Source organism: Leguminivora glycinivorella, chromosome 5, assembly GCF_023078275.1.
Source record: "Leguminivora glycinivorella isolate SPB_JAAS2020 chromosome 5, LegGlyc_1.1, whole genome shotgun sequence".
Taxonomy (NCBI): Eukaryota; Metazoa; Arthropoda; class Insecta; order Lepidoptera; family Tortricidae; genus Leguminivora; species Leguminivora glycinivorella.
Window position 1 is genome coordinate 5,563,713 of NC_062975.1, and position 15,389 is coordinate 5,579,101.

Consider the following 15,389-nt stretch of genomic DNA (forward strand, 5'->3'; position numbering starts at 1 on the left):
AAATATAATCCCATCGCCAATGTGCAGCACAGAGAACAGAAAACATTGTTACCCAATTTTAATGATGACCAGATGATAATGATTTATTTTACCATGGAACATAGCAGACAATGAAATCATATGAAACTTATTATACGTAAGGTAAGGTGGGGAAAGACTGACGGGCTTTTCTTGAGGGATAATATGTTCCGTATAGTATGAAGCGCTGGTGGCCTAGCGGTAAGAGCGTGCGACTTTCGATCCGGAGGTCGCGGGTTCGAACCCCGGCTCGTACCAATGAGTTTTTCGGAACTTATGTGCGAAATGTCATTTGATATTTGCCAGTCGCTTTTCGGTGAAGGAAAACATCGTGAGGAAACCGGACTAATCCCAATAAGGCCTAGTTACCCTCCGGGTTGGAAGGTCAGATGGCAGTCGCTTTCGTAAAACTAGTGCCTACGCCAAATCTTGAGATTAGTTGTCAAAGCGGACCCCAGGCTCCCATGAGCCGTGGCAAATGCCGGGATAACGCAAGGAGGATGAATAAGTTCCGTATAATGAAGCACCACGGGCGGTTTTCCATCTTATCCCGCAAGAATAAGCCTGCCAATCTTCCCCCACCTTACCTTATGTGTTTTCGATGAGATAAATAAGTATTTATCTCAAGCATTTATCCCAAGCGCGCAATATGCACATGCCATCGCCATTATGCAATGTATTGGGGCATGAAACGAGCGAAGAAGCATGATGCGATGAAAAAGAGTGACACAAAGGTATGCATTAGAAGCACACGATTATTACAGCAAATCACTATTTAGACTATAGTAGACTACTAGTATATTGCTTTATCATGACGTTTAAATGTGGCTACATAATTGTGTTCCCAATGTTACCGTATGCCACACAAAAACAGGTGCCCGCAGCCTGATACAGATGTAGTGTGAAAAGCTTTGCCTTCGTATTTTTACGGAAACGTTCGAATTTGTCATGCAAGTTCAGACAGTGCAGTGTCAGTACGTCTAAGAGTGACTGAAATAGCATGACACGTTCGTGCGTTTGCGTAAAAATACGATGGAAAATCTTATTGCATTACATTTTTTTTGTAACATCTTATTATGCAAGAAGGGCTTCGAGGGAAGTCGAGGAATATACGGGAACCCATATATTCTGCGACTCTTCTCTTTCCGCAAGGACTGTCTAGAAATGATCTACTTGATCTCTAGTCTTAGGTTTTTGTTAAGCTTAGGTATAGAAATGAATGTAAATGCTAAAGAACTTAATCCGACGTTACGTTTCGCTACATATAAAAAACCAACTAAATGATGCAATGTTTTTAAAACATCTTAAAACATATCTTTTAGATAAGGCATTTTAAAGTACTGATGATTATTTTAACTCGTAAAGTATCATCACTAACCCTAGCGAAATTCATATAATATATAATGTAGTAACTATGTATAGTAAAATGTTAAACTTGCATGCAAACTTTGTCTACAGCATAAGTTTAAAAATTGACTTGTAAAATGACTGCCTTTTATCAATAAAGTATCTGTATCTGTAAGCCTTACCTGTTCGCTGAGCCACTGGGAGTGAGGACGGCTGCTAGCGATTTCCATCTTCAGCTCGACATCTTGGATGATTTTCTTTTCTTGAGTGTCTACCAGCAACATGCGGCCGGGCTTCAATCGGCTCTGAAATTAAACAAATAGCTATAATTAGAAATTGTGAAGCATTCGAGACCATTACAGGCTGACAATATTTCTAATAGAAAAGGTGTCAAACCAGTATATTTGTGATTTTGGGCGAATTCATTTTTTGACTGGCAAAAATCTGTCCACAATTTTAAACTTTATTGTAGAATTCCACCTTTAATTTTGTTTTTGTTGATAGTGTAGGTAAGTCACAATTGTAAGGCCTTAATTTTTAAACCTATTTAACAAAAAATAGATGTCTGATTCATTGGTAGCTCCAGAGATACTCGAAACGCAAAAATGCTCCATTTATTATGATTGAGTACCTTGTGAGTAACTTTTTCCGGGTCAACATCGTATACTCCGACTTCGGATGCCATCACCAGTATGTTCTCACTGGTCACATAGAAGCGAGAAGGTCGTAGGCCGTTCCTGTCCAGGATAGCACCTGAAATGAAGTATTTCATTTCAGTAACAAATTGTTTGATTTTCCTTAATCACGAATTGGGTCATCTTAGCACGATTCTGGCACCGCTGTCATGAGTTTTGGAGCGGTAACTATACGGCAATTGGAGGTAAATCTAAGAATCTCCATAAGGCGGGATGAGGAATAACGTGATGGACTTGTTTTGCCACGCTTCTGACCCTATGGTGTTCACTGTTTCGAAGCTTGAGGAGAAGGGTTGTTATAGAGCAATGTGATAGAAGAATCTTTGAAACAAAACTATTTACCAATGTAACGTCCATCAGTGAAAGAAACCAGCGCCGGTCCATCCCAAGGCTCCATAGCGCAAGATGCCCATTGGTAATAATCCCTTTTCTCCTTAGGCATAGTCGGGTCGTTCTGCCAAGCTTCTGGCACCATGGTCATGACAGCTTCGGGAAGAGAACGGTTACTACAGAATAATGGAGATAGGCGAACCTGTGTAACCATTATACTTACCGATATAGCATCCATCAGTGAAAGAAACCAGCGCCGGTCCATCCCAAGGCTCCATAGCGCAAGATGCCCATTGGTAATAATCCCTTTTCTTCTTAGGCATAGTCGGGTCGTTCTGCCAAGCTTCTGGCACCATGGTCATAACAGCCTCGGGAAGAGAACGGTTACTACAGAATAATGGAGATAGGCGAACCTGTGTAACCATTATACTTACCGATATAGCGTCCATCAGTGAAAGAAACCAGCGCCGGTCCATCCCAAGGCTCCATAGCGCAAGATGCCCATTGGTAATAATCCCTTTTCTCCTTAGGCATAGTCGGGTCGTTCTGCCAAGCTTCTGGCACCATGGTCATAACAGCCTCGGGAAGAGAACGGTTACTACAGAATAATGGCGAACCTGTGTAACCATTATACTTACCGATATAGCGTCCATCAGTGAAAGAAATCAGCGCCGGTCCATCCCAAGGCTCCATAGCGCAAGATGCCCATTGGTAATAATCCCTTTTCTCCTTAGGCATAGTCGGGTCGTTCTGCCAAGCTTCTGGCACCATGGTCATGACAGCTTCGGGAAGAGAACGACTGCCGCAGTGAAGGAGGAATTCGAGGACGCAGTCAGCTGATCCGGAGTCGGAGAGGTTGGGTTCCACGACTGGGTACAGTTTCTTGAGGTCTGTGAAAGGGCAAGTGTGTTACATGATTAGGCAATCTTAGTTCACAAGTCACCTAGAGGCCGTTTCATGACTAGTAGCGTGAATAAAGAGAAGGAATCCTTTTGTGTTTAAGTAAAAGAGATTTCCGCTAACAACTTTACAAATCGCAGATACCAAGAACCAATCCAATGGACTACCGACGCTTTCAGTTTGGACCGAGATTAGACACTCTTTAGGGACCGGCCACATCAGACCGTTGCGTGTCTCGGGGCGCGCAAAGGGCGTCCGCGCCACGCCACCTGAGTGTAATTCAAAAAGCGTCTCCTCAGTACATTTTGTATAGGAAGGACGTAAGGCGCGCCGCCAAGCGGCGCGGCGCGCGCCCCGCCGCCGCCACGCCACCTGGGGCGCGTCTTACGTCTTTCCTATACAAAATGTACTGAGGAGACGTTTTTTGAATTACACTGAAGCGGCGTGGCGCGGACGCCCGTTGCGCGCCCCGAGACACGCGACGGTCTGGTGTGGTCGGTCACTAAGAGTGACAATGTATGCCTGCCTCAAGCTGCTGAAAAACTTAGTGGGGCCGGGCTCCATTGAGTTCTTAGAGTAAGGACTACGTACAAGTGTTGTATAACGAGAACTGGAATTATTCAGGAATGTGATTTGGCAGGTGAAGAATAAGTTGAAGCGTACCGTCTCCAAAAATATCGTTCTTCATCACACCCTCGCGAGCCTTCATCAGGTTCACGTTGCCTCGCAGCGTGTTGATCTCTCCATTGTGGGCAAGCACCCTGGAAATAACGACAAAATATTTATTTATTTAATCTTTATTGTACACAAAGAAAGAAAAGCTTATAGTACAAAAGGCGGACTTAATGCCAGACAGCATTCTCTACCAGTCAACCTTTAGGCAAAGCAGAGATATTGTGGGCGGTGATATTACTAAAACTTTACATATTTACCTACATAAGAAGTTGAAGTGCATAATAAAAAATATACATAAACCTAAATATATATATGTAATTGTTTATTATTATTTTTGACGACTGATCTAGCTCAGTCGGCAGTGACCCTGCCTGCTAAGCCGCGGTCCTGAGTTCGAATCCCGGTAAGGGCATTTATTTGTGTGATGAGCACAGATATCTGTTCCTGAGTCATTTTATTTTATTTATTTTATTTTATCTTTATTGGGAAACAAACAGCTTACAATTTTACATAATATAGGTTACATGACTAACACATGAGCCAAAACAGTTTCACTAATGGAATAAAGCAGAATTTCAAAGGGTACTTAATTTTAATCATTACTATTACTAAGTATATTAACAATTAGTATGTATTATATAAGTATGTATTTATCTATTTAAGTATGTTTATCGTCACTTAGCACCCATAGTACAAGCTTTGCTCAGTTATAGGGGCTAGGTTGATCTGTGTAAGGTGTCCCCAATATTCATTTATTTATTGATAATAATTTGCTGAAAACCTTTTTAAGTCTAAAGGTATGTTAGATCTGACTGATGCGCTAGGAACGCGGCGTCGGTGTGTTTCTAATCGTCACACTTTGGTGGTCGTAGGCAGCGTGAGAGAGCGTACGTCTACAATAGCTGTTTGCGTGAATTTGTAATTCGTATGCGTAGATCGTAAGTGGTTTTAGAGCGGTTTTCTAGTGGCATATTTGTCAGATCGTCAGAATCGGAAACAAGTTTATCCTTCCATCTAGAGCAAGAGGTAGGATAGTTAGTACGAAAATAATACTAACCTCAAGGGATGGGCTCGCTCCCAACTGGGGAAGGTGTTGGTGGAGAACCGAGTGTGCACCAACGCAAGGTATGTGGTGAACGCCGGGTTCGTCAGATCCTTGAAGTACTCCTGCAATACACACGTATTGATTTATTGTTGACCTTTTTTATTAGATAAGCTCAAATATCTTCACTAACAGATGAATGAGTTTATTTTTTTTTTACCAAGAGATAAGAATAAAAAGCGCTGGTAGCCTAGCGGTAAGTACGTGCGAATTTCGTTCAGAAGGTCGCGGGTTCGAACCCCGGCTCGCGCCAATGAGTTTTTCGGAATTTATGTGCGAAATGTCATTTGATATTTGCCAGTCGCTTTCCGGTGAAGGAAAAACATCGTGAGGAAACCGGACTAATTCCAATAAGGTTTACCCTTCGGGTTGGAAGGTCAGACGGCAGTCGCTTTCGTAAAAACTAGTGCCTACGCCAAATCCTGAGATTAGTTGTCAAAGCGGACCCCAGGCTCCCATGAGCCGTGGTAATTGCCGGGATAACGCAAGGAGGATGATGAGATGAGAATAAATTCAATTTTAATCTAGTAGAGAAAATACGGAATATGCAAAAGTTGACAAGTATTTACCCATAGCTGGTTGGAAGTCAGCAGTCCCTTGTAGACGACAGTCCTCAGCGACAAGCTGCATATATAGAACCTCGCGCCGGGCACCCCGAGCTCATGCGACGCGCGCTTGCGCAGCACGAAGATCTGCGAACACACGAATAGTTTCGAACGCGTCCCACACAAACTAGACAAGGGAATATAGGGTGTGTAAATTTACGTTCGCATGTAGACTGTCCCCGGTCCGGCCGGCCTCAGGACACGATCTGAAAAAAATCCTCCAAGAGTTCCTTGCCTAAGTGTTCTAAATTTGAATACTCGAGTTTGAATTCGTAGCGGATGGTTACGAATTCATACTCTTTCTTTTGTTTTTGTTTGTCGTCCGCATGGTAAGGTCTTACCTGCCTGGCGAGTTGGATCTCGTCGTCGATATCGCCGGTAACAAACACTTGTCGCATAAATGGCTCGGAGTTACGAGCCACCTGACCTGAAAGCCATCCAAAATAGGCCATTACTAAACTTTACCCTTGGGCGTGGGGAACTGGGCTTTACGATTTGCTTAAGTGACATTCGCTTTGATGAGGGAAGTAGTTAATATGAATGGTTTTATTTTGATGGCGCTACAAGTAGTACAAGTACTTTCTGGTTTAGTCATAAATGCTCTGTTTGGTTGTCTTAATGAATATGATAACTATCGGTAGGTACTGCTGTATAAGCATTTATGAAAATTTACATTGATGCTTATGTATTACCTATTTAACCAAAGTGATTCATTAAGAAACATGAAACATGAACGTATTTATTGAAATGTATAAGGCAAACTTAGGACAATGTTTATTAATGAATCCAGTGTAGATAAACTTCTATAATCTATTAGACTAAGTGCGTTTTCACATTATCCGATCCGATATCGGATTTCGGAAGGATTTCAATAGAAAAAATCCAAGATGGCGCCTGTAATGTATGGGATATCGGTCCGACATCCGATATCGGATCGGATAATGTGAAAACGCACTAAGTTTGTATCGTACGACTTTATTCATTGTATAGAAAATGTGTAAGTACATAGACGTAACTGATTTACATGATTTATATAGCTGAAGTAAAATCAACTATATATTTTATCATTATTTTTTCATATGAACATGACTGTGGTAAACCGCGAGTCTTACGTACACTAGTCGAGCGATACAAACTCTAATACAGTTATAAAAAATAATGAGGTATTCTATTCAACCTGTTAATGACAACAACATCGATAAGAACACAAATTTAATTGTAAGTACCTAATTAATTATGTACAACTATAAGGTGATCTTACTGAGTTTATGCATTCGACACCGCTTTTGGGGTGCGAGGGCCCCTTCCGCGCTAGGCGCTGTGGGGGCTGTGTCGGTAAGGTGATCTTTAATGACGATTGTAAGAAGTCTCAATACTATCAATACAAGCATTGTTATTACATTTTCAATGCATATCATAACTTTTATAGGCAGCAAAACATTAAAAAGAAAGTAAATCGATGGTGTTGTCATCAAAATACCTAAGAATACTGTCAAGTATGGACCGGAGCGATATGTAAACAACTCACTCGTATGATCATGAATAGCGGTATGGACTCAAAGTTATATTCACAAATTCATACACTATAAAACCGTGACGTTATACGCTTATCGTAATGGAATTTAACATATTTTATTTCGTAATGGTATTTTAAATCGAAAAGGATGTCGGCAAAAGAAATTTCACTAAAGAAAATACAACCATTTGATCACCAAGACAACTGATACAATGTAAAATGAATTATCAAGCATTCCAATTATTGAACACATAGTCGAGTCGTGGCGTTCAAAAGGTTAACTCACGTATGTTGTAACAGTGATAAAAGTGTAAAGGTGCCCACTGACGATGAGTCCACTGGACGCCAAAGATTTGTCAGTTCGAATGCGCTGGGTCTTTTAATTCTCAGTGTAAGGCGTGAGTGGACGCTTGGTCGGCGACGCGTGCAGCGAAGCGGGCGAGCGTGCGTCTGCTCTATGCAGCGACGATATCGACTCAGGACACTTGTATATATGACCTTCAATTGTTTGACATAAACGCCGCACGCCCCGCTCCGCTGCACGCCCAATACGAGCGTGCACCCGGGCCTTCCACTAACTGACAAGCCACTGTCGTTCGGTAGACCGATCGTTAGTGTACCCTTTAATGTTAAAACGTAACAAACCAGATGGTCAAGCCACGCATGACCCGTCGGCCGTAACCCATTCTGTTTACTACGGTACGACCTGAAATGATCGCAAAAAAATCGCAACACCTGTTCTAAAAGACGCAATGTTAGGGAATCCACAAAGGTAACGTGGGAAGCACTTTTGATTAGGGGTGTGCAAAATGTTGAAGATTCACAAAAAATTTTTTGGGAAAAATCTCGAAAATTTCATGAGACATCAAAAGTAGAAGGAAGTAAGAAGTTTGCGTTCTAGAAAAGGAAACTTGGTCCTCTAATTTTCCGACAGCACATATGTTAGACTCTAACATGAAAATGTGGAAGAAACATTTTCATAAAAAGCGAAATAAAAAAAAACACGATTTTCTAATACTAACTGCGTCGTTGTGCGTCGTACTTATCAACTTCAAAGAAACACCTAATTAGTAATTACCATTCCGTATACCCTGCATTAATGTAAGTATGTATTTAATTTGTTCTTATCGCTGACAGGTTTTATGAGAATCTATTTTTTTATTATGTATTTTTCATGAAAAACAATTTTGCTACTTCTAAAACGACAGTTCGTTCCCTTCCACCTTTTTGACCATTTTCAGCAAGTTGCACATTTGTGGTAATTGTATTAATCAAAGGTACTTCAACATAAACAAAACATGTAACCCGTTAATGAATCTGATATATATTACATGCGTATAATCAATCTAAAAAAACTTAGTACAAAAGCATGAATCGAATGAAACATTTACAGTTCAGAATATAATGTTGTCTTATCTTCAGCGAAAACATTTTTGAAAGATTCTTCAATAAAACGACAGAATGTCTCGAACTGTTTGGAAGGCTCTATCTATACTGATGCTGTAATGACAACAAAAAGTTTACTTAGATATCTCGACATAGGTAATTATTAACGATACATTGTTGGATTGCATCAGGCCGAATTTCCAGAAATTATTTTCATTAACAAAACAAATTTGCCTATTAGAAGCAAGGGCCGGTCACTCCTTCGATCGGGCGACTCCGGCAAAGTTCGGTTCGTAAGTGCTACGAGATGTGGCATAAATTAGGATTGGTACAAATTGAAGTCCCTTCGTTTTCTGTCCTATTTAGATTAGATACTTACGTGCTTTTTGACAACCCTAAATAGCAGAAAGGAATCGACCCTGATGAACTGCTGCTAAAGTGCTAAACTACGATTTTGTAGAAAAAAATCATTAATCTGCACGTATTTACTACTATTCATTCTGTGGTAGAAGACGAATTAAGAGCCTTTGTGTAACAACAGCCTTTCGTAAGAATCTTTCAAAAACAATTTAAACAATTAAAATTGAATGTTCGACCAATCTCTATTATTGACAGAGGCCTTTGAAACATTAAGACGGAAGCTCACTACGTATGAAATACGCGATATAGGAACAATCGACTGTCTCAAAACAAACCACATTATCATGAATCTGAGAACCAACCGTGGGTTACTAGTATTCAAAGTAGTATTAACATTTTAAGCGCCATTTACCAAAGAACCTTATGCACAGACCATATCTCTGGCATAAACTAAAAAAAAGATGCGAAAATAGGTTAGCCTTTGTAAGGGTGTCAAAGTCCTGATTCATAAAGAAATATTTTTCATGTCAAAAAAACTACATTCTTACACCAAACAGTTCTCTACTATTTTTGTTGTGACTTGTATAATTATTAAGAGCCCCTATTGTCCCACTGCTGGACAAAACTCTCCTTCAAATTATTGAAATTACTCCACGTATCTCTATACTCTGAAGTAAATAAGAACTGAAGAAGGTAAGTAAGCGGATAAACCGAACTGTTGAAGGTTACTTCCACACTGTACGAGTGTACATATTCGTATCATTTAAAACGTTGGCGCCACGGAGACGAATTCTTACGACATGCATTAAGATTTGTTGGCGTTCAACAGGGTTTGATTGTATTGTATTTTAGAGTCAAAGGGAGCTGCCGTCTTAACGTTTACCTTCATATTCACTAAACAAAGTAGCCACTAACCAATGGTCGAGTTGTTGGTGGGCACCGTCCGCCAGCAAAGCACGCGGAGGCCGAGGCTCTCGGCAAGCTCGGTGAACTTCTTCTCTATGTCCTGGTGGTGAAGCTTGTCGAGGAAGAATATGCCGGTGGCGTATTTGCCGAACGGCGGCAGGTCCAGCTGGTGTGTGTCTCTGTAACGATGGACATTTTAAGGTAAGCGTATGTGCAATTGAGTATTTAAGATTTTAAGGCATCAGGTTTGGTGATTATAATTTCATCCATAACGTTATCAACGGCGCAAGCCAGCTGAAATACGCCACGCCACCATTGCCCTAACATATAGATATACAATATGTATGTGTCCATGATAGATTACTCTCGGTACTACTAGTTACGACGCCATAAAAAGTTCTTTCAAAAGAAATGGCAATAGACTAATCTTTAGTGTCATATATCGTGGAGTTCTCGAAACTTCCGTGAGGCGAAAGTTATAATCAATTGATAAACCATATCAGAATTGAAATTATTAAGATTTTCTGATTTGAAACTAACCTTATTAGACTGGACCTACGTCATTTGAATCAAGCTCGTCTATCCTAATAATTAATACAACTGAGAATATTTTTAGCTCTAAGTTAATTACTCCGCCTGCCGAAATGTTACATAATTTACTTTAGTTCATAATACGACATAAATGTATGTCAACAAAAACAGTCAGAAAGCATTGTGTTCAAAACATTTCATTTGAAAACAAAACGATATTTATTCAAATCGCTTCACCATAAACGTTAACGCCGCTATAGCATATCCCAAGCATACGTGATTAAATCTTAGCATAACCGCTGAAACATATGACGTTTCAGACTGTAAACAAATGATGTGTAAAGGTCAGACGGCGACGCTAAGCGCGCCTGCGTGAGCTGTGACGTCACACACCGCGGCTATTGACCAAACTGGGACGTTCGTGACCGTACCCTGTTACATCAACACAGGACTGTGACTAGGAAACTATTCTAGACTACTTAAGTAATGGTAGTCCAAGGTAAATAGTAAGGAAAGCTTTTATCCTTTGTGGTGTTTTAATAGCAATAGATAACAGTTGGCTGGTGTATTGACGCAAATCGTCCCCTGGGCAACGTCTAGACATTAAATTGCGGTCCCCGAACATGCAAACTAGTGTTGATATAATTGGACAACTGGGCCAGTTGTTAGTTTGTCATTTTTATGTTAGAGATTAACCCCTTTATTCATAAACGTATTCTACATTTATCAAGCCGATAAAGTTCGTTTGTCCCTTTCCGACGTAATATTGGTGTGATAGAAAAGAACAAACGAACTTTATCGGCTAGATAAATTTAGAGTACGTTTATGAATATGGGGGTCAAACTTTCGAGGGATGGGATTAGCACGTCCTTGCGTGACAGATTACATAACGGCAGCAGCAGGACTTTCAAGGACGTTTCAGATAATTGTGATGTAACGTAGAAGTTGGCTGTGACCTAGTATTTTCATTATATAGACGAATATATATGGGCATGTAGAGAGGATGAATGAGAGGAGATTAACGAAGAAAGTATATGAAAAAAGAGTGGAAGGGTCAGTTGGAAGTGGAAGACCTAGGCGAACTTTTCTCGACCAAATCGGGGAAATATTGCAAAAAGGCTAGGTCAGAAGTACTCGAAGCCGACGATCGTGTATGAGAACCGTTATGAAAGTGTGTGAAGCGAAAGTGGTTGGTCAGGGTCGTAGTAAATGGAAATCCGTGATCTCTGCCTACCCCTCTGGGAAATAGGCGTGATTGTATGTATGTATTTATAGACGAATAACATTTCTTACACGCTTTTAGGGAATAGGCTGTTTATAAATGTACGTAAATTGTGCCTCTACTCAGACACTTAAAATATTGGACACCAAATTGCTAAAAAATATTCGACAAACGACAATTTCGTCACAGTATAATAAAGAGTACTATCGTACAGTATGGCCACTCCCGCTCCCCGCTGAAAGTGCCGCCCACCCCCTCTCGGTTACCTCACAGTTACCGCCTGTCAAAAACGCGAACAGTCGACCTGTCATATTTCACTCATACAAGCATAGTACCCGTTCACCAACACGAGCTTGGACTGTGTGCTAGGAACGCGCCTCCTTCATATATTTGATCGCCAGTGTCCGAGGTGTGATTTCGTGGTGGAACTTGTAATTATTTTATTTCCAATATAATTATTTCCTCGCAATCGAAGTAAAAAACAAAGTGTACAACAAGGGCATAAATATCCATTTTTACACTCGTCTACTGTTTTGATTTTACCAATAAATTGTCTCGGGTAAAAATGGGTCACTTTATGCCATTCTTGTACAACTTGTACTATTATTTGTAACGAAACTAATGGGTATCTTAAACTTTTCGCCCAGTAGTTCAATGATAACAATGCGAATATATCAAACCCCTAAACGAAGTTTAATATTTAGGCAAACTTCTTTAAAATATTTAAGAAGAATCTTTGATCGATATGTTATACTTCCGTTGCTTACATAAATGTTACGTAAGCACTTCAGCATACACATTATGTAAACGATACAAGGACTGCGGTTATTGGAAGTCCACTGTTGATGTTTTCCCTGGATGAGTTTTATATAAAACCAACGTTTATATTAAAATTCCTGTGAGAAGCAACAGAACTGACAGTCAATTGTTATCATTCCGTTTTACACATATTTAGACTATCATTTTTGTTATGTCTAGAAAATCTAATATTAACATTCTGATGGAATTCTGTTGTATTTTAACTTCTATAAGTTCAACATAACTTTAAAAGTACATGCAATACATATAAGTGGTTTCCCGCCTAACAATGTGACTCTTTGGGACTTATATTGGATATCAGAATGATATGCAATCTTAGGAAGAATAATTGGAATATTCACCATTGATAATGATAAATAATAAGGCTAATTTTTTGTAATGGCCTACAAAATAAAGTTAATGGCTCTGTGGTAAATTTGACCGCAAACAGATTTTCATTAAATATTTAGTCATGGAGCAAATTATCCTCGTAATTAAAGACCAAAGTTGTGACAAATTAAAGGTCAATTTATATTATTTGCCACTTCAGTAATTTTGTGATAAATACTGACAGTCTCTCCGTAGTTTAAATACCAGATAATGGGTATCAAAAAGTATAGTATTTATTTATTCACCCTAGCCTAGCATATTTTTTGCAAACTTAGTTAACCATGTCAACTGTATCCTTTCATTTGCTAATGTTAATGATATAGTGTGACCGGTTTGACCATATTCCAGTAAAACCGGTCGAGGAACTGTCACCTGGAATGGAAACTGCTGTCATGTCATGACCGTTTTGGGGAAACATACATTGGAAGCTTGGGTAGACCTTAAGTAAAAAATATTGCGTAAGATCACACCTCGGACACTGGCCATCAAATATATGAAAAAGGCGCGTTCCTAGCACACAGTCCAAGCTCGTGTACGTGAACGCGTACTATGCTTGTATGAGTGAGATATGACAGGTCGATAGTTCGCGTTTTTGACAGGCGGTAACTGTGAGGTAACCGAGAGGGGGTGGGAAGCACTTTCAGCGGGGAGCGGGAGTGGCCATACTGTACGATAGTACTCTTTATTATACTGTGCGTAAGATGTACGTTATTAAGTAATTTCCTACACGGTACTTTCACAAACTCACATGCGCAAAAAACGCAGCGACTGTTGCTAAAAGTATCAATTTCGTAAGAAAGTGGCGGGAGAGATCATTAAAGAAAATAGTTCTCTAGGAAAATGTAGGTTTCTTTTGTTTCCGGACATTCCCAGCTCTCAGACACGGATAACGAACACGTGCAGAAAACAGTTCAGTGACAATACAATACAAATGTTCTTTATTGTTCACCAATATAACAAGATTACATCACATACCCAAGTCACATATCCAGTGACCTTAAGTGTTTTTTTTTTTATTATTTTTCTGTTAAATGAGCATAGATGTGAGTGTCATCAGATCATCACAAACTTTTATTATTTATTTAAACTTTATTGCACAGTAAAAAAATGTACAAAAGGCGAACTTAATACCAAAAGGCATTCTCTACCACTGTCAACTTTTCTGACATTTCCAATTCTTGAAATCCACACTATTTACAATTAGTTTTCGATGTTATTTAGTCACGTGCAGAAGCACATGGCGTGATCGGGGCAACGACGCCGGACTAAAACGGACGGTATGCACGGCAGTTCTGGACGGGCGCCAGGCGCGACAGCAACTTAGGCTGAGCTTAGAGCTGGTGTAAACGGACTGGAACGCGACTGTCATTTGTATGGAAATTGTCTATGTCTAGTCAGCTGCGGTCCCTTCTTCCCAACAGCCCGCATAAAAATTGCAGTCAGGGTTTCTCTCTGATTCGGTCCGTATACTTTGAAATTTTTTGTTACGTGCACTTCCCACACACACTACTACGCATGATGGGAGCTCCCCATTATTTTAGGGATCGGTGGGCACTGGGCATGGTGAACATGACCACACTACGTCTCAGCCTACTTCCCATGCCTAGTATGTGGCTGGGGAATACCCCATAACAATGAGGACAAGGAAGTAAGAAGAAAATTACTAATCACCACCGACTCTAAATTACCAATAGTTTAGGCTCAGATTAGCTTATAGCTGACAACTTCTTTATTCTGCTTGATATTGGAAAAAATGGAAAATAAGAGAATGATTCCAGGTTCAGTCTATTACGAAGAATTTAACCAGTATAGGTTAGCAAGCTATTCACTTTTCATGTGTGATATGATATTGATTAGTATAAATAGGTATGAAGTAGGACTTACCTATCCGCAAACTCACCAAGGAAATCAAATAAATACCATTAATTTCTTACCGCCTTTTCAACAAATATTTTCTTTGGATCTAACATTTGAAGTAAATGCGCTGATAAATATAGAAGTAGTCATATAAGGTGTGTAGATCTTGTTGACAAATGTATTATTTGACTAATAGGTGTGGGAAGTATTGAAAATAGTCGTGCAAATGGGCACTGCGTAGCTGCATCCTGTTATTGATCTGATCGCGCACGTCGCCTGTGGTGTGGGAGATCTTTTAGTTGTGATTCGTCAAAAGGCAACTGCGTTTCATTGAACTATGTTCCATCCTAAATAAGGTGGTAATTAGAAGCTGCTCAAGTGACATGACTAGGTAGGTAGGAATTCGAACTTGAGCCTATTTTCGAATAAAAATTATTGTGTGTCATGACACTATGAATGAATAGGTATTAAAATACATGTGTATATAATCGAGCGAGTCTAAAGAGCTCGTTCTTCAGATGTTCGATGTTCAGCGATTAATAACTTCTCTGAAGTTAAAACTGAAGATATTAAGTTGTTTTTTAGAAATACTAGTGAAACGTACTGGAATTATTAAGTTGTGGAGAGTTAGAAAAAAACTTGACTGAGTCCAAATAACTCTTACTCTTAAAAGTTGAACCAGAGGACTCTAAGACCAGTATTTATGAATAACTAATGCATTTTCTTATACATCATTATTATGTGATCACAT

General features: G+C 39.8%; 1 protein-coding gene across 1 annotated transcript in view; it reads right to left on the reverse strand.

The window, feature by feature from the left end:
* The window catches only part of LOC125226678 (glutamate synthase [NADH], amyloplastic), a 90,005-nt gene that overhangs the window by 50,365 nt on the left and 24,251 nt on the right, over positions 1–15,389 (reverse strand). The window contains 8 exon segments of the mRNA XM_048130738.1: positions 1,548–1,670; positions 1,997–2,118; positions 3,029–3,280; positions 3,954–4,051; positions 5,023–5,132; positions 5,637–5,759; positions 6,014–6,099; positions 9,850–10,019. Coding sequence (XP_047986695.1) covers positions 1,548–1,670; positions 1,997–2,118; positions 3,029–3,280; positions 3,954–4,051; positions 5,023–5,132; positions 5,637–5,759; positions 6,014–6,099; positions 9,850–10,019 — 1,084 coding nt within the window.